General features: G+C 32.6%; 1 protein-coding gene across 2 annotated transcripts in view; it reads left to right on the top strand.

The window, feature by feature from the left end:
* PI15 (peptidase inhibitor 15) overlaps window positions 1-26,835 on the top strand; it is a 48,112-nt gene extending 21,277 nt beyond the window's left edge. For both annotated transcript variants that reach the window (XM_074200395.1, XM_074200394.1), the window contains exons 3-6: window positions 8,601-8,719; window positions 12,930-13,062; window positions 13,176-13,291; window positions 20,131-26,835. In XM_074200395.1, the coding sequence (XP_074056496.1) occupies window positions 8,601-8,719; window positions 12,930-13,062; window positions 13,176-13,291; window positions 20,131-20,266 (504 nt within the window). In that variant the 3' untranslated portion in view covers window positions 20,267-26,835. The remainder of the gene's footprint in view (window positions 1-8,600; window positions 8,720-12,929; window positions 13,063-13,175; window positions 13,292-20,130) is intronic.
* The last annotated feature ends 991 nt before the right edge of the window (window positions 26,836-27,826 follow it).

The following is a 27,826-nucleotide window of genomic DNA, read 5'->3' as shown; positions in this document are numbered from 1 at the left end:
GTTTTGTTTTCCTTTTTATAATTTATAAGTCCTATGTTTCTTACTCATTTACAGCTAGGGATAGATATGAACTTTCAATTTCATTAGTATAGGGAGCTCACTCCAAGTGAAGAGATTTCCTCTACAAATGGAAACTGGCATCTTTTCTGCAGTTTATAGTCTTTTTTATTTAGTTTTTTTGCAAGACAATGTGGCTAAGTGGCTTGCCCAAGGCCACACAGCTAGGTAATTATTAAGTGTCTGAAGCCAGATTTGAACTCAGGTACTCCTGACTCCAGGGCTGGTGTTCTATCCACTGCATCACCTAGCCACCCTCAGTTTATAGTCTTAAAAAATATCTGGGGCATTGAAAAGTTAAGGGATTTGTTCAGGATCACATAGATAAGAAGTAGCTTCCTGATTCCAAGGCTAGTTCCTCATTGACTATATTACATTGTCTCTAATTTTTATATTTACCTCCACCAAAATGTTCTTAAGAGTTGTTTGATATCTAAGAACACTTCTTAGTTAGTTTTACTAGAAAGATTTTTGCTGGCATGTGACATATGGGGATCAAAAGGTTTCAGCTCTGTGAAACTAAAGTTCCAGAAGGTCTGAATGAGTTTTGTCATATGGCATTAGGGAATGACCCCTTTCTTTTTAATATTCTGATAAAAATTCTTAATCAAAACTTTAATCCCCCCAAAATGTTATGTGTTTTTCATGTAGCAGTCAATATGTGAAAATTCTGGGGAATCTAAAAACAAAAATCCATTAGTTCTTGCCATGAAGTTAAAGTTTCATTTTGTATATCTTTGATTAATATGTTAAGGAAGGGAGAGAAATTCAGACCCTCTATTAGTGAGTCAATATATACATATTCAGATATGGGGAAGCTAGGTGGTGCAGTGGATAGAGGACTGGCCTTGAAGTCAGAATGATGGGAGATCAAAGCTAGTCTTAGACACTCAATACTTACTAGCTGTGTGACCTTGGACAAGTCACTTAACCCTGATTGCCTACCATCCAGGGTTATCTCCAGTTATCCTGATTTCTATCTGGTCAATGGACCCACATGGCTATGGAGGAAAAAGTGAGACTGGTGGCTTAGCACAACACTCCCCCCCCACTCAAATCCAATTCATGTGTTTGTCATGGCATCACTTCCCTTGATATCATAGACTTCTTCAAAAACAAAGGGCAAACATTAATATCATACAGATATTCACACAGAGAGACCTATATCTATATACATATGTAAATAACTATAAGGTGATTGAGGAGAGTGTAATATGTATACATGTATATAGCTGGATAGATAGAAACATAGATAGAAAGATAGAAGATGATTGGAGGGTGAGTACACTAGAAGCGTGTGGGGGTAGCAGGGGTGGAATCAGTAATTATCCCATGTAGTGACACTTGAGGCTTGCAAGAAACTCCTAAAGGTATTTCTATCACTAGATTGGGTTCAGGAAATGAAATTTTTAGAATTATTGGTCCAAAAATTTGGAATCTATTCATAGTAAAACCTTTAGAATAGAATTCTTTTGTACTAGAATTATAACTTTCATCATATTCATAGTCTAATTTCTCACTGAAATGTAAAGGTGATCCTGGGTTCTTGAAGACTATACCAATAGAACTCAAAATTAGATCTAAACAAGGTAGAAAGCTTTAGATATGGCACTGGCAGCTGATCATAGGTCTATTTTATGAGAAATAGACTAGTTAGTTTTAGAGAATCTCATCACCATAGGATGGCCATAGGGTGATTACCTAGGATTGTCCATGCCATCTCCAATGTTGTCTATGAACTTCAATCTGCATCTATGGAGAAAGTACCTATATTGACAAAAATGCACATGTGTATATGTGTGTGAGTGCACACACACACACACACACACACACACACACACACACATATATATATATATGTATGTATGTTTGGAGGCAATCATGATTTAGTGACTTGCCCAGGGTCACACAACTGGTGTTTGAGACACTTCAAAGTCAGGTCTTCCTGACTCCAAGTCTAGTGCTCTATCTACTGGGCCACCTGGCTGCATCTACTATGTACAAGTCCTGTGTTATGAAGGAACAATACAATAACAAAATGAAACCAGACCCTGCCCTTAAAAAACTTTCATTTTATTGGGTTGAAATCCACTAAATTTTCTGACCATTAAAAAACACAAATCCAAATACCCAAGTTAGAAAAATATCTTTCATAATCTAAAAAAACTATCCTATTAGAGACATGAAAATGTTGGGTTTGCACTTAAGTTCTCCTGACACCAGAATTGGCGGTCTATCTACTGTGTCACTTAGCTGCCCCTATATATGTTTATAATGTTCAAATATTAAATCATAAAATTAAACAAAAGAGCAAACCTTTCAGGATATTATTCTGATTCCCAAAAACTAAGTAACTGATATTTTAAACATCAACATATATATCATGCTACTAAGGACTTGCATGCTATATAGATGGGGCATAATCCTATCTTTGAGGAGGTGAATGGAACATAGGGAATCAAATGAAAACTACTTTTTTCAGACCAATATATCAAAAAACTGCTAATGGATAAATGGAGAGGTATGCTTCATAAAAAAATTTACCAGGGCAGCTAGGTGGCTAGCTGTGGATAGAGCACCGACCCTGGAATCAGGAAAACTTGAGTTCAAATTCAGCCTCAGACACTTAGCAGTCATCTAGCTGCATGTCCTTGAGCAAATCACTTTAACCCCATTGTATTGCAAAACAAAAAAAAAAGAATTTACCAAGTCAGTTTCTAATCATTTTTGAAAAGTTTACTTTTTTTCTTCAAAGTTAAGTTATAGAAACAAAGACCTAGACCTAGATGGGAACTCAGAAATCATCAATTTTAATTCCCTCATTTTACAGATGAGCAATGTGAGACCCAATGATGGAGGTAACATGAGTAATAAGAGTTAGAGTCAAGATTTGCATCTCTAAATGAGATATGGAGCATGTATTGTAGAGACAATTAGTAGGAACTGAGGCAGAGCAAGGTACTTGTCTAATGTCATGCCACTAAGTAAGAGAACCAGAACTAGAATGCAGGCATTTTGTTTCCTCTTTTAAGACTCTTTATACTATGCAATGTTGTCTAATTGATTAGAGAAGAACATTTCCTATGTGTTTTTGTAGTAAATAAACCTCTGAAGTATTCCCTGAACTACAGCTACCTTCTCTCTCTGATATAATGATTGTTGCTTTAGATAATTTACAGTGGTTTTGTAAAGAAGGATTATATATAATTTTTAGTCAATGCAGGGAACTCTTTAGGGCAAAATTAAAACTATACATACAGAGATGACACCATAAAGAATAGACTGAAGCATTGAAATAAGGCATCATCATGCCAAATTCAGAGAATTCATGGTGGGTTTTTTTTTTGTAGCACAAGTCAATGAAACTTGTCTGCCTCTGACCTTGGTACTGGAGGTCTCCTGTGGGTTCTAAAGCCAATGAATTTATAGTTAGAAGAGATTATAGGATTATGAGTAATTTTAATATTAATGATTGTTAATATTAACAAAACTATAATACTTTAAATGTAAAAAAAGTTTCAGATTCAAATTTAGTTTAGCACTTGTAGCTGTATTTTTTGAGTTGTTTCAGTTGTATTTGACTCATCATCATGACCCTGTTTGTGGTTTTCTAGACAGAGTGGCTTATCATTTCCTTTTAATATAACTATTTCTATTAGTATTTAAATATTTATTTTATATCAAAATATTTATTAATCTAACTGCATATTCTTATAGAAAGGAAAAAAAAGAAACTATGTATATACCTTGGATAACAAGGAGTTAAAATCAAGGAGAGATAGAATTAGAGTGAGAGTACCTTGCAACATGAGTTTAAAATGCAAGACCCAAAGAAAATAGATCCCGAAGTACTGAAAGATGTACTTTCTGGCAGAAGACATCTTCTAACATAATTGCTAAAGCAGATGATTTCATCATTTGAGTATTTCAGGTAAAAAAAAGAAAAACAGCAATAATAATAATAACCCCTTTTTTAAGCATATCTGAAAAATCTCTAAAATGTACATACATTAATTATGGAGGCCCAAATTTCATCTTTGTACAAGTCAGCTATTTTCTCCCAAAGCTATTGTGGCTTTCTGCTGCTGAGTATTTCCTTTAATGAAATGAAAAATCAAGTAAAATATTGTATCCTAACTCTGAGAAGTCTCCGAAAAATTGCCAAATTAATGTCTTTTCAAGTAAATCGTGAGTTTTTCTGATCCTCTAGGATTCATTTCAGGCCTTTCCTTATCACTCAGTACTTAAGAAATTCCATGACATTATTAGGGCAAAGAGATATGTAATATTTATCATTTAATAAAGTGTTTTCAAGTGGGAAAATTTCTGAGTTAATTATAAATTGTATAATTAGATAATTGTCTTTTAAAAATTGTCACAGGATCATAGCCTAGTATTGTAAAATCCTGGAAAGCAGTCTATTTCTCTTATTTGACAGATGAGAAAAGTAAAGACTGGTCAGATTAAATGGCTTTTGACAGTTTCAGAGGCAATAACATAAGGGATAAGATTGGAAACCATTTCTCTGACTTCAGAACCAGTGATCTTTTGACCATACCATGCTGTCATATCTAAGGGGATGATACAATTCAACTATTTTATAGAGAAGATGAGGGATAAATCCAATAATCCCTTTGCAGTTGAATAGTCAAGAAGTTGCACAAGATGAATTAAAAAAATAAACTATATTTTAGTTTTTATTAAATGCTATCTTATCAAATTTACTTAGATAAAAATAATCAGATAATTTCTAGATGATGTGTACTATACTTTTATTATATCAAAGAGAAGTTTTTCATTGGTTTTATTGCTTCAACATTCAACTACTTCAGAGTTGAAAAGACTGCTCATTTTAGAAGCTAGTTGACATAGATTAAAATGTTATTTTAAAGTTGAAACTTCATGCAAATACAATTATAGCTTCTAATTAGCTGTGACACTCTGGACAAGTGACTCATGTAAATCTCTAGGACTTATTTTATAAGCCAATGATGACTGACATGGTGCAGTTTTCTCAACCAGGAATTCTCTGCATCGATAAAAAAAAAATCATTTCTTACCTACTATTCATTCACAGGCAAACCTCTAGGAAATGTGAAACTTTATGAACAAATAAGCTTTCAGTATTATTCTCTAAGACAGGGGAATTTTCCATACATACATATATATGTATGTATATATACCTTTAAACTGTTATTAACACCTCAATGAAATTCTCATATAATAACCATTAAGATTTAGAAGCTAAAAGGACCTTTGGAATCATCCAGTTCAACTTCCTTATACTTTTGTAATTATAAAATTATATCTGCCTTCCTTAATTTTTTTCTTAAGTCCATTGTCTTTCTATCATTTTAAGATATATTTAAGATATAAGGGTGAAGGATGGGAAAAAAAGAAAGTATAGCAAAACAAATAAAAAATTGTCTCAAGAAATTAAGAACAATGCTGTAATTTCCATGTACCCAGTAAAATTCTGCTTGCTTTGCCATCAACAGACACATAATGCTGTTTCCACTGACACCAGGTGGATGATTTTGAAAAAACACTTTTCTATGTTTTAAAAGAGGCTTGAATAAATGTTTTCTACTTTTTAAATGTTTTCTACCTTTTTGTGCTTCCCATATTGCCGTAATGATATAATTTCTAATAATAAGAAATTTAATAATAATGACACCAACAGCAATAACTGATATTCTTATGGTGTTTGAGGATTTCAAAAAATACTTTCAAATAATATTGACAAATATCTCATTTGATCTTCACAATCTTGAGAGTTAGGTGCTATTATTAATTCAATTTTAGAGATGAGGAAATCAAGGCAGATAGAGGTTAAATAACTTGTCCAAGGCCACACAGCTATGAAGATGATGTGGCTAAATTTGAAACAAGGTAGACAGAGGTTAAGTGACATGTGCTGGGTCACATAGCTACAAAGTATGTGTAGCTGAATTTGAATTCAACTCTTCTAATTCCAACACACTATCTAAAATTCCACCTAGCATACCAGTTAGGAACTAAGTTACTTCTGACAGTTCTGCAAATAAATGTGATTTTCATGGGCTACTGTGGAAATGATATTGTTGTCCTCCCCTTATACCTTCCATGGAAGTATATGTAATTACATAGGAAATAAATTTGAGGGGAGAGGAAAGGCTAACACTAAACTCTCTGTATGACCTTGGGTAAATCACAAGTTCTTTGCGTTTCTATTTCACTTGTCTATATGAGTAAAACTAGATGTTCCCTCTCTCTATGGTGCTTTTCAGCTCTAACACAGAGTAAATTTCATGATTTTATAAATTAATGAGGAAAAACAAAAACTAATTTCATTCAAATCTCTGTAAAAAAAAGAGCTGAAGTATGCCACACTGCTATTATAACAATTGAAACCATTTTTGACTAGGTGCCCTCTGTTTTTTTTTAATCTGTATACCCAAATATGTAGATTTTTATAACAACCACAGACATACTTGATTCATTCACAACTAAGAAAAAGGGACTGCAGTTATTGGTTCCCATTATTTCCCCTGCATTAAAAAAAACTACATGTAGAATTTATATTTTAATTAAGATGAGCCTTTACCCCTACAAGGATCCACTTATGTGTATACAGGTAAGATCCTACAAATTATAATGAACAACATTAAAATAAACTGTTCCAAATGACTAATCTTTTCCAGTATCCAGTTAGATGGCCTGAAATAACAAAACTTGTCACAACTGATTCAACACAACAAGAAATCCCATGGAATGATTGATCTCCCTTTTCTTTATTTATATGATGCTCACTCATTATACAGAAAGAATTAATTAAAAGCTGCAAAAAAGAAGGACTATACTCTTCATGGGCTTTTTTTTCTGCTGTCAATAAAAATTTCCTTTCAATTGTTCCTAAATATTCCAATACACCCAATAAAAAGAAATGCACAAAAATATCTAGGAACTTGGAGGAAGAAAGGTCTTCTACAACTGTGCTCAAATAGTTTCCTTTTACTTGCTCTGGAATAAAGATAGGACAACAGATTCAGGGATTCTAGTTTTGTCTCTGTTGATATTAATTCACTAAGTAACCTTAGATAGGTCACATCTCTCTGAGCATCAGTTTCTTCATCTATTTTCCCTGAAAATATCATTGGATTTTTATCATATTGGGACAGTTCCAGACATTTAAAATGCTTTGCAAATGGAAGATGCTATCATCAAAATATTTAATTTTATCCATCCACAAATCTTAATTTAAAAAAATAGTGGAATGCTTATAAGAAAACTGTGCCCTAGAAAAATGTTGGAAGTTTCATGTGAGGCAACATGTTACAATGAAATGCTCACATTTGATTTGTAGTTAAAACTCCCTAGTTTGAATCCTTATTCTATTATTTACTTATATAACCATGGACAAATCCTATAACTTTTCTGAAATTCAGTATTTCATCTATAAAATAAGAATGCCAATATGCCTTCTAGGTCTAAATTCCAAAATTCTATGGGCCTGTTTCACAAGTCAGCAGAAGTGTTTTATAGTAATGAACTTTTGACCTCTAAAATCTGTCATCACATTAGCTACAATCTTTCATTCATTCAATAAATATTTATTTCAAACTTGTTAATGTTTATTGAAATTTGGTTTGTTAGATATTACCTTAGTATTAGTTATCATTTATCTGAGCAATTATAGTTTGATAAGTTTTTCCCTAGCACAATAGTTTGGGCAGCTAGATGGCAAAGTGCCAGGTCTGGAGTCAGGAAGACTCATCTTCATGAGTTCAGATCTAGATTCAGATACTTACTGTGTGATTCTGTGCAAGTCACTTAACCTTTGTTTATCTCAGTTTCCTTATCTATAAAATGAGATGGAGGAGGAAATAGCAAAACAACTCCATTACCTCTGCCATGAAAACTCCCAAAAAGGGGTCACCAAGTATCTGATCCTACTGAAAAATTACTATATAACAGCAAAGTGCATTAGTATGCTATATTGGTTTTTATTATTGTTCTAGCTATTTAACACATAATGAACATTAGCTTGGAGATTTTATTAATTTCAAACATTAGTAACTAATAGAGAACTTGAAATTAGCTTTTCTTAGCTTCCATGGTTTATAAAACAATTGTCATATTGCTTTTACACACCAATTCATTTGAAGAATTCTTCCGGATTCCTAAGTAATGTCCTCATTTTAGAGATGATGGAATTTAGACCCCCCCAAATTAGCAAATTAATTATCCTATACATACTAGAATTTGAAGAATAAGAATAATATCCCAAACCATTTGAGTTCTGGTGGATCGATTTTTTTTGGTTGCATAGCACTACCTTTAACTCTGCTCATCCATGAAAAATTATGACTAACAAAATTATCTTGCATTAGAGTAGTTCATGTGAACAGTTGTGAACAGCAATTATCCTCCTTTGGGTAAAATAATTCCAAATATTAGAATTTGAAGAACACCTAAAAGTAATTGCATTTCACCTGGATTTTTCTCTCTCTTTTGTCACTAACAGTTCTGGGAAAAGTAAAAGCATTTTATTCTTGGCACAGGTTTGGGATGAAAACCTTGCAAAATCAGCTGAGGCTTGGGCCGCCACGTGCATTTGGGACCATGGACCTTCTTATTTACTGAGATTTTTGGGCCAAAATCTGTCTGTGCGAACTGGAAGGTAGGAGGCAGTTTCAATGACATAATTTATCCACATGAATTTATTGTTTAGAGCCCCGGCTTGAGCAATACCAGTTGTTGGTCTAATGCAGATTTTTCATTTTGTTCAACTGTCAATAAATCATTTGAATAGGGATTAGTGAAGCCAATTCTCCTCTTCATTCTAGGAAGTTATACACCCTTGTGAGTATTGACAGACTAAAACCCTCCCTCCACTTCAAATTACCCACTAAATTTTTTGTAATGATTAGCCTTATACAACCTTCTCCCAGATGAGCCAGGGAAATTCCTTAGCTGTTGCTGATCCGTACTCATAGCTGTGTAGTGCAAGAGAAAACCCCATTTTTAATGAAAGGAGTTGAAGAATTCAGAGTTGGAAAGAACTATGATAGCGTTAGGTGTGAGTCATCAACCCATCTTCTTCCCCAGCTCCTGCCAGTTCCTCCCCCCCCACACACACACACATTGACTACTACAAGAAGTTTGCCCTGTTCTGGAAATACTCATTTACCATAAAGATTATTATTATCTATGTAGAAAGTTGTATAAAATCCATACTTTCTTTAGATTAAGTAGGGGAGAGTATGAAAAAGAAATAGCTCACTCTTAGCTAAGTTCAACTTTTCATGTGCTAAAGAATTTAAGAACTTTAATCTATTCATTCTTGTTGCTTATATATTCTCAAAAAAGGTTTTATGTCAATATCTTCTCAGGCATTGGAGATGAGGAGCCTAGCCTCTATCTCAAAGGCAATGCCATGAGAGTGTAAGTTTTGACTGATTTAATAAATTGAAAAGACTCCAAATAGAGCCCCATATGGGGGCAGGTTGTTTTTGTTATCTCAGAACAATTTTATCCAAATTTGAAAAGATCATCTGGATGATTTTTTTTTAATTTTGATTTTTTTGCTGTACAAATTGATAAAATTTTGTTAATGTATATATGTTAATGTACAGTGACCTTCACATTTGTCAGAGATTGTGGCAAGAGGCATAAAAAGGAGGCAGAGAGTACACAAATGTCACATATTTTAGTCAACAAAGAATTAATTTTTTAGTTAGGAGGAGGACCTGATTACTATAATATTGATTCTCTAAGAAACCAGATGATATAAAAAACAAGCTGAAAGAAATAGTTCACAATTTCTCCTTACAGAGCATATAGAAAAGTTTTTGATGTTTATTTCACTCAAGAGTATTAAGAAATGGGGTACTTCATCACCTTATCTGGATCACAATGACCATATCCAAAGAGATCATCTTGCTTATGTGGCATATTTATTCTAATATTAATGGAGTCTAGAAACTCTATGAAGAACTTAGCAAGATCTTACAAATGATACCAAATAAATATATGCCTTTATACTTACCTATTTCAATATAAAGGTCAATATAGGGGAAATAGCTAACTTCAATAAAATTCTTTAAGTTTTTAAAGCAACATAGAATTATGTACAGTGTGGATATGTGTGCAAGTATGGATGATCTCATTGAGCTTCACAAGGAGCTTTTATTATACCCATTTTTATAGATGAGGAAACTGAAACAGAAAAACAAGAGTAAATTTCACAGGATCACACCACTAACATGCCTCTTCTGCAATAGTATTCAAACTTGGGTTTTCCTAATTCCTATACCAACACTTTATCTACTGTGACCTCTATTCACCTGTCTCCATCCACTACATCATCTCAGAATGGTAAAAGCAATGTTACAAAATATGCCACATGATCAAAAAATGAGAGAATTGGTTTTAGATTTCGCAGAAGTGCATGCTCATCTGGAATGAAGTTCTTTATTCTTTTAATTTTTTTAAATTTATGTTTATTTATTTAAGGCAATGGGGTTAAGTGACTAGAACAAGGTCACACAGCTAGGCAATTATTAAGTGTCTGAGGCCAAATTTGAACTCAGGTCCTCCTGACTCCAGGGTCGGTGCTCTATCCATTGCACACCTAGCTGCCCTATGAAGTTCTTTTTTTAAGAGAGTCAGGAAGCTTGTGTGAAAAACCACCTTTAGGGGCGGCTAGGTCGTGTAGTGGATAAAGCACCAGCCCTGGAGTCAGGAGTATCTGGGTTCAAATCCGGTCTCAGACACTTAATAGTTACCTAACTGTGTGGCCTTGGGCAAGCCACTTAACCCCATTTGCCTTGCAAAAACCTAAAAACAACAACAACAACAACAACAAAACAACGAAAAACCACCTTTGCCTGTAGTTGGAAAAATAAGTTTTTTTTTTTTTTTAAAAGAAAAGAAATAAAGAGGGATAGGACTTCAGAAAAGCCTGGAAAACTTTGCAAGAACTGATACTGAGTGAATTAAGCAGAACCAGAAAGATGTTATGTGATAATTTATACCAACATTATATGATGATCAGCTATGAAGGACTTTTTCTCAGCAGGATAATAAACAAAAACAATTCTATATAGGGCATGTGATGGACATGGATATCCACATCCAGAGAAGGTTATACATGTATAACCTATATTAGATTGTACTCTATCGGGGGAGGGGTGAGGGAAGGGAGGGAGGGAGGAAAATGTGAAACTCAAAACCTTACAAAAACGTTTGCTGAAAGCCATCTTTGCATGTGGTTTATAAAATGGAATGAAGTGAGACCTTTTTTTCAAGCAAACAGAAAACTATAGGTTAAAGACATAGCAACGTTTTCAGAATAAACTATCTACATGTTGTCAAATCAGCATATGTTAGGATCAAAGGTCAAAATTCATTTCAAATTTGAATAAAACTTAAGGTGTGTGTAATTGCAACAGTTCCAGCATAACCTGTTTAAACAAGTTGTTGACTGAAAAAATGGGCAAAAATAAAGACATTAAATTTTTTAATAATTTCTTAAAGAATCAAAATGTTGAAAGGACCTCAAAACCATTTCAGGAAACCAACCATTCATCTCATTGTCAACTGAAGAGATATGGAAGTCAAGAATAAGTACTCTTCAGGGGATAAGCTCCTATTTTTTTTGTTTTGTTTTGTTTGAGAAGTCACCACACACATAATGAAATGTGTGAAAAATTAACCTTCAAGAAAATAAATGTATTATTTATTTAAACCAAATTATACTTTCAGCATTCATAGTTGAAAGTAAAAGGAAATACATGTAAAAGCAATTCAGTTTTATCATTTATATACAAAGTATCATATTGGCAATAATGTCTTGAGTTTGAGAAGCAGCATAAAAATATTTTATATGATCATATATTGACAGCAAGAAAGAACCAGAAATTATTGAATTCAATATCTCATTTTACTGATTAGAAAATCAAGGATTGAAGAAGTTAAATGACATTACCAAACAGTTAGTTCAAGTTAAAGAAATAATTTGAACTCATGTTTTCCTGGCTCCAAGTCCAGTCCTCTATTCTTCATGTCATTTAGAGTTGAAAAGGCCTGCAGTGACCATATAATTCAACTGAAACCCAAAAGTAATATCTACTATAAAACTGCTGGTAAGTGGTCAGCTAATCTTCTCCTTAAAAGAACTCCAATTAAGGGTAGATCAACATTTTTCTAGGCAGTTCAATTTATAATCAAAGACATGAATATGTAGGAAAGAGAATGCCCATCATATAGAAAGACATTCCAAGTAATGCATCAGTATTTCTGAGATATTAAAAGTGCAATAAGATAAACAGAGTATTTAGGTGAATTCTCAGTGGAAAGACATGGATAAAATTTCATAAAGAATAAGGCATTGAGAGACTCTGATCCATATCTGTGGAGGATATATGCAACCGTTATGATTATTGATCTACAAAATGTCTAAGACTATGTAGGAAATTCTTTATTAATACAGGAAAGAATAACAATGGAAAATGGCATAATAGCAAATAAAAAGAGTTTGTCTTTGAGAGATAATCGACCACATAGAGTGGGGAAAATGAACTGATTCTCCTTTAGGCCTGAGTTACTCCTTCTTTGACTCTATGATAATGATCTAGAAACCCCCTGAGCAATAGTAATCAAAGGTGAAAGAATTTAGTTTATCATAATAATTTTAAAGTCCCTAATGTTTCTGTAGATGATCTCAAGCTGACTTTATATGCCTCCCAAGGAAATTGATCTGTGATAAATTCACAACTTGTTCTAACGTTAGATAGCCTCATCCCCTTTCTGCATTCTCCTCTTTCTCCCCCCCACTCTTTTTTCCTTTCCTATACCTCCATTTCTCTCTTTTTAATTTTTACATCTAGGTATCGCTCCATTCTCCAATTGGTTAAACCGTGGTATGATGAAGTGAAAGACTATGCTTTTCCATATCCTCAAGACTGCAACCCCAGATGCCCTATGAGATGTTATGGACCGATGTGTACACATTATACACAGGTAATCAAAGTTATCTAATTTTTAATCTAAATTTAAAATATACTTACTATTTTCATGGCATTGTGCATTTTATTACATCTTGGACTTCAACAAAAGAATAATTATTTATTTAGATGGTCTGGGCTACATCCAATCGGATTGGCTGTGCAATCCACACTTGCCAGAACATGAATGTTTGGGGAGCTGTATGGCGGCGAGCAATTTATTTGGTATGCAACTATGCCCCCAAGTAAGTATTTAACTATTATTTGATAGTTACTTTACAGAGTCTTCATTTATAGTCAGTTATCTGTTCAAGTTCTGTTATACCCAGATTTCCTTTGACCATTACATGAGACATGTAATTGATGTAGATACTTGTGCTTAATGATAAAGGAGTACTTTTCCATTGACCATGAATGAATTCAAAATCCTTTGAATTTAAACTTATCTTGCCTAAAATAACTGTACTTTTCATTAGCTAAGGTATAGTAAATAGAGTAGAAGAATAGAATTTGAGGTAATGTAGGTGGCCTTGGCAAAGATGGGAAGAATGCCTATTTCTTTACATCACCTTACCTGAGTCATATAGAGTTGTCCAGATATATTTCCTGGAATGTGGGGATGGAGTGCACAAATTTGGCAAAATCTAAATCAAGGAATTATCATAATATAAAATTTTTCTCAGTCAAATCCTCTATAGCAAAGAAGGATTTCTCCACTACCTTCTCCCCTCAAGATCAGGAATTCCAGGCTCTACATTAGACTAACTAGTTTGTAATATGAATGTTTGCATAGCATTCTCCTTGGCTTTTTTCTTTAAAAAATTTAGACTTGCAATTTCATTGATATTGAAATTTCTAACATGGAAACTCTCTACCAATGCAGGTCTGCATGTCTTAGAGGATTGCCTGGAGCACTGAAAGTTTGGGTCATGTCAAGTAATATATATCAGAGACGAGACTCAACTTAATGACATTTATGTACAGGCACCCCAGAACAGAACCATCTAGGGAATTTTCTGTGTATCTTTCATCCTAGTGTGGATTATGAAAACTGAAAGTTACCTTGTAAAACTGGATGTCTGATAATTATTACTGTTTCATTCTTCCCTGGGATTTATGAGGAAGAATCTCAAGAAATTATTTTTAATTTTTATCAGCAATAAAATAGTTCCTGTGGAAGTAAATGACATTGGAAAAGTAGCTACTTCATTCAATTCATTTTTTTTAAACTAGACTTTAGCTTTAGCTTCACATTTTACCCTATGGAACCCTTAAGATAAATAGGATGATTAAATATAGAGTTTCTTTTTTGAAAAATTTTGTTGACTTTTTGATTTATATGAAAATAAAACCTTATCTCTTTTCTCCTGAACTCTCCCAACAATCTTTTTGTTGATCTCCCTATATCTAGTGACATTCCTCTCCAATCAATCTTTCACACTATTACCAAATTAATATGTCTAATATACTTATTTTGGTATATCACTCTCTTGCTCAAGTTGATTAAATGACCCCCCCATTACATCCAATATAAAATACTAATTCCTCTTTTTGACATGCTCTTTCTTTTCTCTTTCTCCCCATCTCACATAATTTAGTGCAGTCTATCTCTGTCTCCTCCTTCACTACATCTCACTTGAAGAGTAAGTGGTCTTTCTTCATGCTAAGGCTAACCTCTCTTCATGAACAAATGATCCCATTACTTCTCTTCTCCAGCATATTGCCCACTCTATCATCTCACTGTCATTAATGCTCAATCTCTCACTATTGATGACTTTTCTACTGATGATAAACAAGCCCATGTTTCCCCCATCTTCAAAAAATAGTTCTCTTGCTGCATCCATTCCCATTAGTTATACCACACCTCTTCTCTCTTTGGTGTCTCAAATTCTTATGAAGATTGTCTGCATTTCTTGCTTCTCATTCTCTTCTTAATTCTCTGCAAATCTGGTTTTTGACCTCATATTTAAACTGAAATTATTTTCTATAAAGTTGTCAATGATTTCTTATTCACCAAATCTAATGATCTTTTTCTCATTCCTCATCTTTCTTAACTTCTCTATTGTGGTGGTGATCTGTTGATCACCATCTTCTTGAAATTATCTTTTCTCTAGGTTTTCATGACACTATTTCTATTCTGGTTTTCCTCCTATCTAACTGGTCCTCAGTATTCTTTTTTCTGGCTCACATTCAATTAGACCTATCCCAAGGCTTTTTTCTGGGCCCACTTCTCACCTCAAAACAGTTTTCATTGTTGATCTTATGAATTTGATTATCATCTCAATAATGATGCAATTTTAGGTGAATGGCCTGATATTTAGACATAATCTCTTTCCTAGCATTTAGTATTTATAATAATATACAAAGTACCCAAAAGTTCAAAGAGGGACTATATTGGAGAGGAAGGGTGGTGATGGAAGTGAGAATGTTAAGAACAGGGCATATATATGAGTGGTCATAAGATCAAAGGTTCCAAACAGGAAAGATGTTAGAGATCATTTAGTCCAGTTTCTTTGTGTTATAGGTAAAGAAATTGACATCTTTATATATGAGATGACTTGTCCAAGATTACAGAAGTAGTAATAATGAGGTGAGATTTGAATTTAGGTGCTCCGTCCCAAAGGCATCATTCTGTTCATTGTACCACACTGCCTCTTAAGTGTTGCAAAAGCAAAAACAGGAAGATTAGGCAATTAATTAAATATTTATGATGTTAGTGTCAAATTTAGAAACCTAGGAGACTAGAAGGGAGTTGGTACCTTCACAATTAATGGGGAAGTTCAGCATAGGGAAAAGTTATTTTTGGAGAATGAATATAATGAATTTTGCTTTTAACAGCTTCATATGTATATGGGACATCCAGTTCAGAATATTCAATATGCAGTTAGAAATTGAAATGTAATATAATACTTATATATTAAGTATGAAATAGAATTTATCATCATAAGGTATATATTTATATGTAAATCAGAAGATCATCTATAGAGAGATATTGGAAGCAAATTTTATTAAGTAAGGTCAGAAAGTGAAGAAAAGAGGGCCCAACAGCATGATAAGTATTAAGATCCAGAAAAGAATATAAAGGGATGAGTCAGCAAGGTGACTAAGTAGATAGAACACTGGACCTGAATCAAGAAGATCTGAGTTCAAATTGTTAAGACACTTTCTAGCTGTGTGACCCTGGACAAGTCTTTTGACTTCTATTTCCCTAATTTTTTCACTTATATAATATGGGAAATTATAGCTCCTACCTTTCAGGGTGGTTGGGAGATCCTGGCATATATTATTGTTTAATCAGCCTTTTCAGTTGTATTTAATCCCTTATGACCCCATTTGGAATTTTATTTTTTTGTCAAAGACCTTGGATGGTTCACCATTTACTTCTCCAGCTCATTTGACAGATAAAGAAACTGAGAAAAATAAGGTTAAGTGACTTGATAAGATCACACAGCTAGTAAATATTTGAAGCCAGATTTGAAATAAGAAAGATGAGTCTTTTGACTCCAGGACTGGCACTCTATATTCTGTATCACCTAACTGCCCCTCATGCAGATAATAAAAATTATTATAAGTCCTGTCTATTATTATAAGATTATCAGTGATGAACAAAAAAGTTAATATAAGAGCACCAGTATGTCTGTTCACTTTTTTTCATTTATTTCTTATCCTCCATCCATATTTTATAATAAATGCTCTTAGAATGGTATGGGTTCTTTGAATGGCATACCAAATTTTCTGCAGATTTTCTGCAAGAAGGCTGCTTTTATTTTCTGATGTTGTCCAAATGAGTTTATGTTCTAAGTTGTTTTTCATTGGTGACTGAGTCGTTTCCCTTAGAAAGAAGGCCAATTATTTGGTCTTTGATCATTTCTTTGACCAATTTCTTTCCTTTTGGTCCCTTTATACACCAGCTAAATTTATTTGGTAAAACAGATGATACTCATTATCATCTCCTCTGATTGCTTCAACGTCATCTCTTTTCACTCGTTTCTTGTAGTTTGGCTTCATCACTCAACTTAAACTGTCTCCTTTAAAGCTGCCAATGACCTTTTAACTTCTGATTAATTATTAATTATGGTCTTTTCCATTAATAAGGCCTTTTCAATCTTCATACCTCTTGGTCTATTTTGGCCAAATCTCTTAGGAAGTGATACTTATTATGATCTTTTGGCACATAACAAAATATACCCTTTCAACTCCTTTATTTTCCTCTCAGAAAAGACTATAAATTATCCTTCTATTTAGCTGAATTTTAATATCTTTATGTCTTTTGCTTTAACATTTAAGGAAGATGCCAAATTGAATATAATTCACTTCAAACACCAATATTTCAACTTGATGATTGTCAAATAAAGATTGGAAAGAGTATCAATAATTCAACTATTGTTTTGGATTATATAGTAATAATAATGATTGTCACCTTCTAAGAATTGTAGTTTCAAAAACATTACTTATCATTGTATTCACAATATTTTGCAGGTATTTTGCAGCATTTAAAATTCAAATTATTCTTTACCATTTATTTTGCTTTGTTTGTTTCCTTTAAACATTCAAGGCCATGTAGCATAACACCGTAATTAATCCTAGATTAAGTAGTAGTGAATCTAAGCTTTGAATGAAAAGAAGTGAGAATGTCCAGTCTATTCAGAACATAGTAAATAAAAGTGACAGAAGGATAACAGAAGGTTCCTTGCTTTCATTTTAAAGTTGAGGAAATGTTGATTCAGTGACAGAACCAAGATCCAGCAGAGATTGTGACAAATTTCAAGCTAGAATTGAAGTCACTTTAATCCTAGTTTAATTCCCCTTGGTAAACTTTGTTTTTTAAAGTATGCAAAAGAAAATTTGGGACTTAACATCAACTGAAATTCTGTGCTTGAAGAAGTAGGTAAATTAAACATAAAAATAATGCGAACATATTTATAGTAGGAATGATGCCAAGAGAATTATGTGTGACATTCAATATCTGTTGTATATTAATTAGCATGTGACATGTTTTGAACTGCTAGTTTTCACTCAAATGATTAACTGATAAATCAATCTAGGCTAGCAATCATTGTTATTAATGCAAATGTTATTTGATCCTATATCTCAATGAAATATTTAATTAGTCTTTGGGTCCAACCACTCTAATAATATGTAGACAAATCGGATGCTATTTCTTTTTCTTCTTTTTTTATAGAAAGATTTTATTGATTTTGAGTTTTACAATTTGCCCCTCATTCTTGCTTCCATTCCCATCCCACAGAAGACATTCTGTTAAGTCTTTGCATTGGTTACATGTTTTACATTGATCTCAGTTGAATGTGATGACAGAGAAACCATAAGGAAGAAAAATAAAGTATGAGATAGTAAAATTACATAATATTATAATGTTTTTTTCAGATGTTATTTCATAAAAGAATAAGAACACTATAACAAATAGCAGTCATATGACATATGACATTCTCCTCCACTATCTTCACTGGAACTGATAATTCCTCTCTCTCTGACTCTCTCTCTCTCTCTCTTTCCCTGTCTCTCTCTGTCTCTGCTCTCTTTCCGCCTCTCTCCTTTCCTCCTCTAAACTCTCTGCTTTCTTTCTACCTAATCACTTGAATGAAACTGTTCTTTTCAAAGTTACCAATGATTTCTTACTCCAAACTAATAATCTATTGTTAATGCTCATTCTTCTTGACCTTTGCAACTTTTGACTGTTGTTCATCTTCTCTTCCTGGTTACTTTCTTCTCTTTAGGTTTTAATAACATTACTCTCTCCTTATTCTTCTCTTAGTTCCCTGAATATCTCTTCTGAAAATTCTTTGATAAATGTTCATTCAAGTCATAATCATTTACCCTTTGGTCTGCAAAGATGTTTCTTGGTCCCTCTTCTTTCTGTATATCCCCATTGATAATCTTATTTGCTCACATTTATTCAATTATCACCTTCATGCTCAGGATTCTCTTATCTAGTTATCCAGATGAAAACTTTTCTCATGACCTGACTCATCTCTCATCTCTGAATGAGTTTTGAATCTTTAAAACTGGATTCCCTATGGACATCTTAAATAGACATCTTAAACTCAACATATTTTAAACCAAACTCATTGTCTTTGCCTCCAAATCTCCTCTTCTAACTTCCTTATTACTTTTGTGAACACTATCATCCTCCCAAGTCATCCAGGTTCACAAACTAAGTGTCATTCATTCTCAGCTCCTTATACCCTCTTAACCACCAATCTCTTGCTGGATTTTTGCCAATTCTATTTTCACATCTCTTCTGTTCCTCACCTTCTTTCTTTTGAAACCACCACTATCCCAGAATTGTCTCAATTTATTATTTCATGCCTAAAGTAGTGTAACAGCCTTCTGTTTATTCTTTCTGCTTTATCTCTTCTCACTCTATCTTTCATTGAACTTTCAAGGTGACAATCCTAAAATATAGATCCAATCTTGTCATTTCCATTTTGTAAATTCCAGGTTCCCTGTTTCCTCTGGCATTAAAACTAAAATCAAGCTTGTCATCACTCCTGCCCTTCCAGTGCCTAAAGTAATCCAGTGAAACTGCCCTCTTTCTATTTGGACAGAATACCCCGTTTCACAAAATCCCTGCCTTTTAATTCTCTGTCCTCCATTAGTGGCACCCCTTCTTGTCTTTGCCTTCTGACTTTTTTGGCTTCCATCAAGGATCCTCCGAAACCTAATGTTCTGCAATAAGTCTTTCCAAGCCCCCCCCCCTCAAAGTAATATTTTCTTTCTGAGATAATCTCCAATTCACATGTATAAATCTTGTATGTCCATAATTATTTATAGCTTGTCTCCTGCAATCTGTGAGTTACCTGAGGGCAGAGATTGTTTTTGCATGTCTTATTGTTCCAAACCCTTATCACAGTAGCTCATAGGTAGTAAGTGATCAAAGAATGCATGTTGTTGTCAAATGAGCACAATTCAAATAATTAAAAAAAAACAAGATTTAAACTCAATGTCTGAACTTATAAATACACCAGTCTTTCACAGAGTGACTTTTTTGCATTTATGTAGGTGTATTTAATTTTCAAACTTCATTAAAAAATGCTAAAATTCTACTCTTTTTCTTTCCTCCTAGGGGAAATTGGATTGGAGAAGCACCATACAAAGTAGGAGTGCCATGCTCAGCTTGTCCTCCCAGTTATGGAGGATCTTGTACTGATAACCTTTGTTTTCCAGGAGTAACGTCAAACTACTTATATTGGTTTAAATAAAATTACCCTGCTTTCTGGGAGATCAAAGCTTGCAAATTGAATTTTGCACATATTATGCAAAATTTTATAATAATCATTTATCTTTTGGTATTCAACTTTTGGTATTAATTTGTATAAATTAACTTTTGTACAGTATGGATTCATTTGACCCCTGGGAAGTAAAAATTATTCATTGACAATCCCCTAGGAATAAAAGATTATAGGCATAAATTACTTGAAAAGATAGCACATGATTCCTAATGTAAATGTTCTAATTGTTTTTTTAAAAGAACTGAATCATAATTTATTCATTTCCAAAATGTATTCTTCTTAAGCAACAATTTCTTTAAGAATAAGATCACCTTTTACCAATAATGAAAATAAATTTATGGTGTGTAACATGTGAAAGGATATAATCTAATATTGAAATGAAGAAATGTTCCCCTTCAATTGTAAAATGTGTCCGATATTTATGAATACTTTATTATGGTGACCTATTAGGGGATCTCACAAAATGGTACTTGGCAATATCTTGAGCAAATTCACTTCTGTCAGAAAGATGAAAATAATTAAATGGTCAAAGGAATTGACTTCTTTTGCTTCACAAAATATAGGTTTTACCCAATTACTTCTAGTAATAATATTATCATTGATACTCCAAAGACTTATGGACTGGACATGTTAAGACTGAAACTATGTGATTTGAGAGATGCTAAAATAGTCTATCAATTAGTAAAATATAAATTTATAAAATGGAAAGGGAAGGAAGGAGAAGAACATTATCTCCTGCTAATATATCATTAGTAACTAATTTATCAGAGTGTGTCTAACATCTCAGAAAGCAAGACTCTAAGGGAATACAGGAATAGTAGGATTTTAGGAAGGATCTAAGAAAAGGATGAGTCATCTTTTAAGCACAGGACTGTGACCATGGAGGACAAGGTCACTTGAAAAATTTCATCAGGAAACTTTGAGTTGTTGGGGATATTTTGAATATAAATGTCCTATTTACAGGACATTTTCCAAAAGGAGAAATATAGGATTGCACAGAATAATCTTGTTAACTTTATAATTGTGCCTGGGGTGAATGAATCAACCTATTTTGCAAATTGATAATGCAATATATATTTTTAATATAATTACAGTAAAATTTACTTTTTATGGGAGCAGTTATTCTACATATTTGCTTGGGGAAAGATATATAATCTTTCTGTATTTTATTTCTAGTTTGTAAAGCAGGAATGATGATCTTTGGTGCCTATTTCACAGTTTCCTGTGAAGGTAAACATTACCATATTAATAGAGATTTTATTAACTAAGAGTCAACAATAGACTATAACTTTAATCTCTATTAAAATTAAAAGGTTTCTATTAAATATTAATGAATACACATTTGGGAATTGGGAAACCAACAGCAATAATTAGAATCACTGCAACTCTAAATCCTTTGTAATGACCAAGAAAAGGTTATAAATATCAAAGTATATGATCATTAAAACGATTACACTGTCAATTCTATTAGAGTATAGATTATGGGCTATATATTTTCAAATTACACTCATAAAATGTTTTCCAAAAACAACTAGAATTGTACACTAATTTATATTTAGTAACTCCGCTGAAAATAGTATAACGGGTATATTTGTTATTGTAGTTGTTACTTTAAAGAAATTAATAATATAAAGTGCCCGTGTGAAATATTTTATTTTCCAGGGCTAAAGCTAATGAAAGTATGCTACTAGCAATTAATGTATATATATTTTTTCTTTTTGCAACACACAACAATGGTGCTGGAATAAATATATCAGCATATAATATCACACTGGGTATAAACTATTTCATAAAAGCAACTTTCTATCAAGTCTGTAGCAAGCATTAAGGTTTTCATTTGAAAATATTTCACTTAAAAGATAAAGTAATGGATATTCATGGTTTATTGAACATTGCTTACTATCTCAGAATTAATGATTGTATCTTCATAATAGGAGATACGGTAACAACAGATTTTTTAAAAGTTAATGAATCAATGGATTTGTTTGTCCAGAAAATAACAATTAGGAAAAGAATCAGTATGATTTCAGTGACTCTTATTGTTATCATTTAAATGGTAAATTTCCATGAGGATGGATAGTTATTAGGGTACTATATAGACAGAACCACAATATTTCCAGTGCCTGTAGATAATCTTGCCTTAATAAGCATTGCAGAGTATTATGCTTGCCTCTTGTTAAGTGGCAGTAAGTGATATTATTTCCAAGTTCAATTTGTGCAACTCTGCAAGTTAGCTGATATACAGTGATCTAAGTCTAGGCACAGAATGCAAATGGAGACCCCATCCAGCTATGTTTTAGAGTGGACAAAATGGTATGATAGGTTCCATGCACATAAATCACTCAGATGATTAGGCTTGAAGCAATATAGTTTGATTTCAAGTACTGTAATGTACTGAACTAGCCTTGCTATTGGATAGAGCATTCAGATTATTGAATTCAACCTATATTCTGGGTCCTAATTTTGAGTAATTTGTATTTGTACCACTGCTTAGTATGTCATGTTTCTTACTTAAATGAACTGAGAAAATTTACATGGATATGGCTAGCTTAATTGGTTCATTGGAAACTATTGCTACATTAGGAAGGGACTCATGCTTAGAATGTGGTCTAATGTCTTACACTGTGTGATAAACCCTTATTTCTACAGATTTTTAGGTTATAAGTCTTGGCTTGAATGAGAACCTTTATATGCTAAACAGTTCAGGGAGAAGGAAGTTGGATTCATGACAGTGTTAAATAGATTTGAAAATCTGTAAGTGGAATCTAAGCACTGATCTATGAACAATCATTTACAGATGTTGAATCCATAACAGTTTGGTGGGAAATGGTGCTAAAAATTCATTTAAATAAATACAGCATTTCTGTTATATTTTGATTTCTTTACAATGAAGATTGTACTAATTTAAACAGTCAGACTACATTTTGGTGCTAAATAGCCTGGTGCTAAACTGATTGCTAATGCTAAGAGCTTATCTGGGAATCTTTTTCTTCACTGCCCTATTGCTGACTTTAAAAAAATGTAGTACCAATACCAAATTAAGGAATCTGAGAAAAAAATAACAAAAAATGACTCCCTTATTAATTCATCTTTATTAAAATTAGATAAATTTAATAATATCATGATAGCAGCATTTTAAGTACATTATTTTAAGGACTAGTCATGCAAATTTGACATTCATTAATATAAAAGGAAGTTCTCCAGAAAGATTTCATGGTAAAACAAGGTTCACTATAAAGTTCCAATTTCCTTCTCCTACAAGTAATACTAAAATAATAAGCAAATGTCTAGGGCAAAATAATCTTATTCCTCAAAGCTCATGCTTTTGTCATTATCCAGATTTGTTTGCCTTCCATAGAATATTCATTGTCTATCTCAACTCTATGTTATTTAAGCAATAAATATGAGCACCAAAGTTTTTATTGAAGGTATGGGAAATTATTTATTTCAGGAGAAAGAAAAAAATCAGAACCATTATTTAGAACCATTATTTTATACATCTAATTTTGAATTTGTATTCATTACTTCCTTCCTCTCCCAATACTATGTCTATGCCAAGAGAAGGGAATTTGTTTTCCTAAATATCATTTACCTAATGGTTTTCTTTGATTTGCTAATTGTTGTGAGTATTCAGTGCATATTGCTTTTTAGTTCAATGAGAAAATTTTGTTTATAAAAATCTTAAAAATGATGGAAGCTAAAGTATCAGTATCAGCCCTCCATAATAGAAATTCAAAGGCTTTCTTCATTTTACATATTTGTTTGGGAGAATTAACATATATTGGAAAGTTCATTTTCCTTCTTTCATCCCCACCCCAGACCCCTTTTATGGTTGATCTTTCAACCATAAATAACTGCTAGAAAAGGTCTTATCCATAGGAACCATTCAAACCTAGTTATTGAGTAAGGAAAAAATAACCTATGTTAGAATTTCAAGTTTATCCTATAAATCTGCTTTGTTTAACTTCATTTTTTGCTATCACAAATTGAGCATGTTAATGACTATGTGGACATAAATTAAAATGTATTTACAATATTTTTATAACATTTGGTTCCTGGTTAGGCAATTCATAGCTAGGTAGAAATATTACTTCTTGTAAGATTTCGTGCAAATATTACAAAGACTAGCTTTTTTTGTATATTGCAGAAAAATCTGCACAGTGCAAAGGAGGCATAGTATGGGAGAAAGAATTCTAGTTACTGATTCAGAGGACCTGTTTTCAAATCCCATTTATTATGCTTATTACCTAATTTCAATGTCCTCATCTGGAAATTAGGCTAGAGGATGACTCATGTCCCTTCCAGCTCTAGGTCTACAGTTCAGCAAGTAAGTCATTGTGAGAAGCTCACCCAGATTTATTAATCATCATGAAGAAATACTATCATCTTCAAGGAGAGTTAGATCAGGTAACAGGTTTTTGTTCCGAAATCCAAGCACCTGTTCCTAATTTATAATTTTCCAAAAAAACTGAAAGAAATGGAAGAATCATAATTCTCAAAAATTCATTGTTATTTCATGCTAAAAATTTACATAGACAAATATACAATGAATGACTTTTCATTACAGAATATTTCTTAATACACAGAAATTGTAATTGCACACGACACAGACACAGAGACACAGACACAGACACAGACACACACACACACACACACACACACACACACACACACACACACAGAACAAAATAACAGGGTATTGTGTGAACTCCAAGCTGTGTTTCCTTAAGTAGGAAAATACCTTTCTAGACCTGTCCTATTGCAGGCACTGCTGCCCTCTTGTGGTTATTAAAATGCACTCAGTAAGGTGTCTTCTCTTCCAAAAAAAAAAAGCTGTCTTCCTAAGGCACCAAAATATTAAAACTTAAATCAGTTCCCATAAATTCCTTGGTCTCAGATAATTTATTACATTGGCCTGTTGAATATTAAAAGCAGGAAGCCTTCAAACACAACTAAATATTTAGTGTATTTCTTAAGAGTTACATACATTTTTTCTAATTGTAATTTTAAATTATTTTTATTTTAAACTGTAAGAACTTCTAAAAGGAAATCGCTATTAGATCTCTATGTTTGAGCAGCGTGTTTTATTATCCATCATGCTCTTATTCCATAATATCCTGGAAAAATAAGTGAACCAATCACTCTTGCTTTTCAGTGTCAGAATATACTTTCTGGCAATATTCAGATTTTTGTTCTATCAAATTACTTAATCATTTTTAACTTAATAATCATGTAAGTAAACTAATTCATTATTATAACTTATATAATGAACAAAAACGTTGCTACCTTTAAATTTTGATAATTTTCTCTTTTGAATAGAATGAGAAATCACAAAAGTTTAACAAAATTTCACTGTTGATTAATATTAATGGTTTTTTTTAAAAGTTCTCCTAAATTAGAAATAATTTTCAGTGCAAAATCCTGTGATTTTTTTTAAAGAACTCACATGGAGGTATGAGAATATTTTAGCTATAACATACAATTCCTAAACTTGGATCATATTTTCAATATAGATATTTAATTGACCCACTACCATTTACTATTCTGAATATATAGACTTCAATATGTCTTTACCTTTATTGCCAAAGTGATGAACTACCTGTGTGACCTTGGACAAGTCATTTAGCTGCCTTGACCTCTATTTCCTCATCTAGAAAGTGAGGGAGTTGGACTAGAGACTGAATCAGATCTAGTTCTAGGTCTATAATACAGTAAGTCATTGTGAGAGTTCACCCCAGATTTTTTATGATCATGAAGATCTCATTTTCACAGTGTTAGATTCAGGTAATAGATTTTTTTGGTCTAAAATTCAAGCACCTGTTCCTAGCTTCTGAAGGGAGATTGAGTCAGTTATCTTATTTTTTTTAATCTAGGTGGGAAAAAGAGGAAGGAATTTAGATTACTACTCAGCAATTCATCTGTTAACACATTATTTTTCATTGAAACAACTGGTTATTGAGACTGATACTTTGGAGGACTCAGTTTTCTAGTTAATTGTCTATATAACCAGAACTCTGGTGTCATTAAGTATTCAGTGGTTGAGCCCTTGGGCCATGGTTATATGTTAAATAGTGAAATCTAATTTTAAATGATTTCTTAGTGCTTGTATATTTACTCTTATCACATATAATATTTTGGAGTTGAAATTATATGACATGAAATGTTCTGAAGTCCATATGCAAACAATAAAATTCTTGATACTAAACCAATTTTTTATGTATTTATATACTTTTAAAGTTCCTGTATCTGTTTTCAAATATGTTTTTACAGAAATGTGCTTTGCCTTACATGGATCTTGCTATCAATTATGAAACATACCATTTTCATCTGGTGGTATGATCCTGTAAGTGTGTGTGTGTGTGTGTGTGTGTATATATGTAATATATATATATACACATATATATGCATATATAGATAGTTATAAACTTTGTGGTTAGTTAGTTCCCTTTATTTTCAACCTCAGTTGTTCCCAAACATAAAAATGCAATTCTTTGTGAGTTCATTTCTATTACATTGTCATTTCAATAAAAAATTTTGAGTCTTTGGTTCCAAGTGTTTTTAATATTTTCCTTTATTCTTCTTAAACAGACTTCCAGATAATTTTTTCTTAATAAATTATATTATTTTCTTAAGAAATATTTTAAGATTATACATAAAATGAACTGCTGCTACACTTTCCCTCTGAAGTGAAGTTTAAGATTTGCTGTCAGAGAAGCTGAGTTCAAATCCCTCTTCTGACACTAATAGTCTGACATCACTTCTCTCAAGGCCTGTTTCTTTGTAAAATGAAGATTTTAGACTAGTTTATCTTGTATTTTTCTTCTATCTTGAAATCTAAGATTCTCCTAAACATACTAAATTTACCACTATCTTTAGTCACAACTTTTTAGCAACAAGATACATGGGTGAAATCAATCAATCAATAATCATTAATCAGCACTTGGCCAGGAACTGTGTTAAATGCTGATTATACAATGAAAGCAAAAAAAATAGACCCTTTCCTCAACAAGATATATACAAGATAATTTCACTGCCAATCAATGCATCTATAATTATCCTAGTTCCTTTGATAGTTTGCATGAGTTTTTAGTGGCACCTTTATTCAATATCCCCAAAATAATAACTCATTCAAATAACAATAAAATAAACTATCTCAGAAGTACTGATATCACATTAATACTCTCCATTTATTATATCTCATGCCACTTTATGACTGACCTACTTCCATTTCTAATTATTCCTGTACTTAACAGGGTCTTTTATTCCACTATCAAGAACAACTTGATATTAGTAACATCTATCAGCTTCCATAATCTGTCTATTATTGTCCTATGAACTTTGTGAATTTTGATTTTTACAAGATTTTGGTGCTCTATGATTTTCAGCTAAACAGCATCAAAAAATTATTGTTGATAAAAAGATGGGCTTTTGTACAATTGGCTATAATTGAATGTGTTACATAATTTCCAAAATGAAATTCAGTTCAACACTATTCCTATTAATTATATCTACAGGCACCTCAGTTCCATT

Source organism: Macrotis lagotis, chromosome X (genome assembly GCF_037893015.1).
Source record: "Macrotis lagotis isolate mMagLag1 chromosome X, bilby.v1.9.chrom.fasta, whole genome shotgun sequence".
NCBI classification, from domain to species: domain Eukaryota; kingdom Metazoa; phylum Chordata; class Mammalia; order Peramelemorphia; family Peramelidae; genus Macrotis; species Macrotis lagotis.
This window is presented reverse-complemented; position numbering and strand designations above follow the sequence as displayed.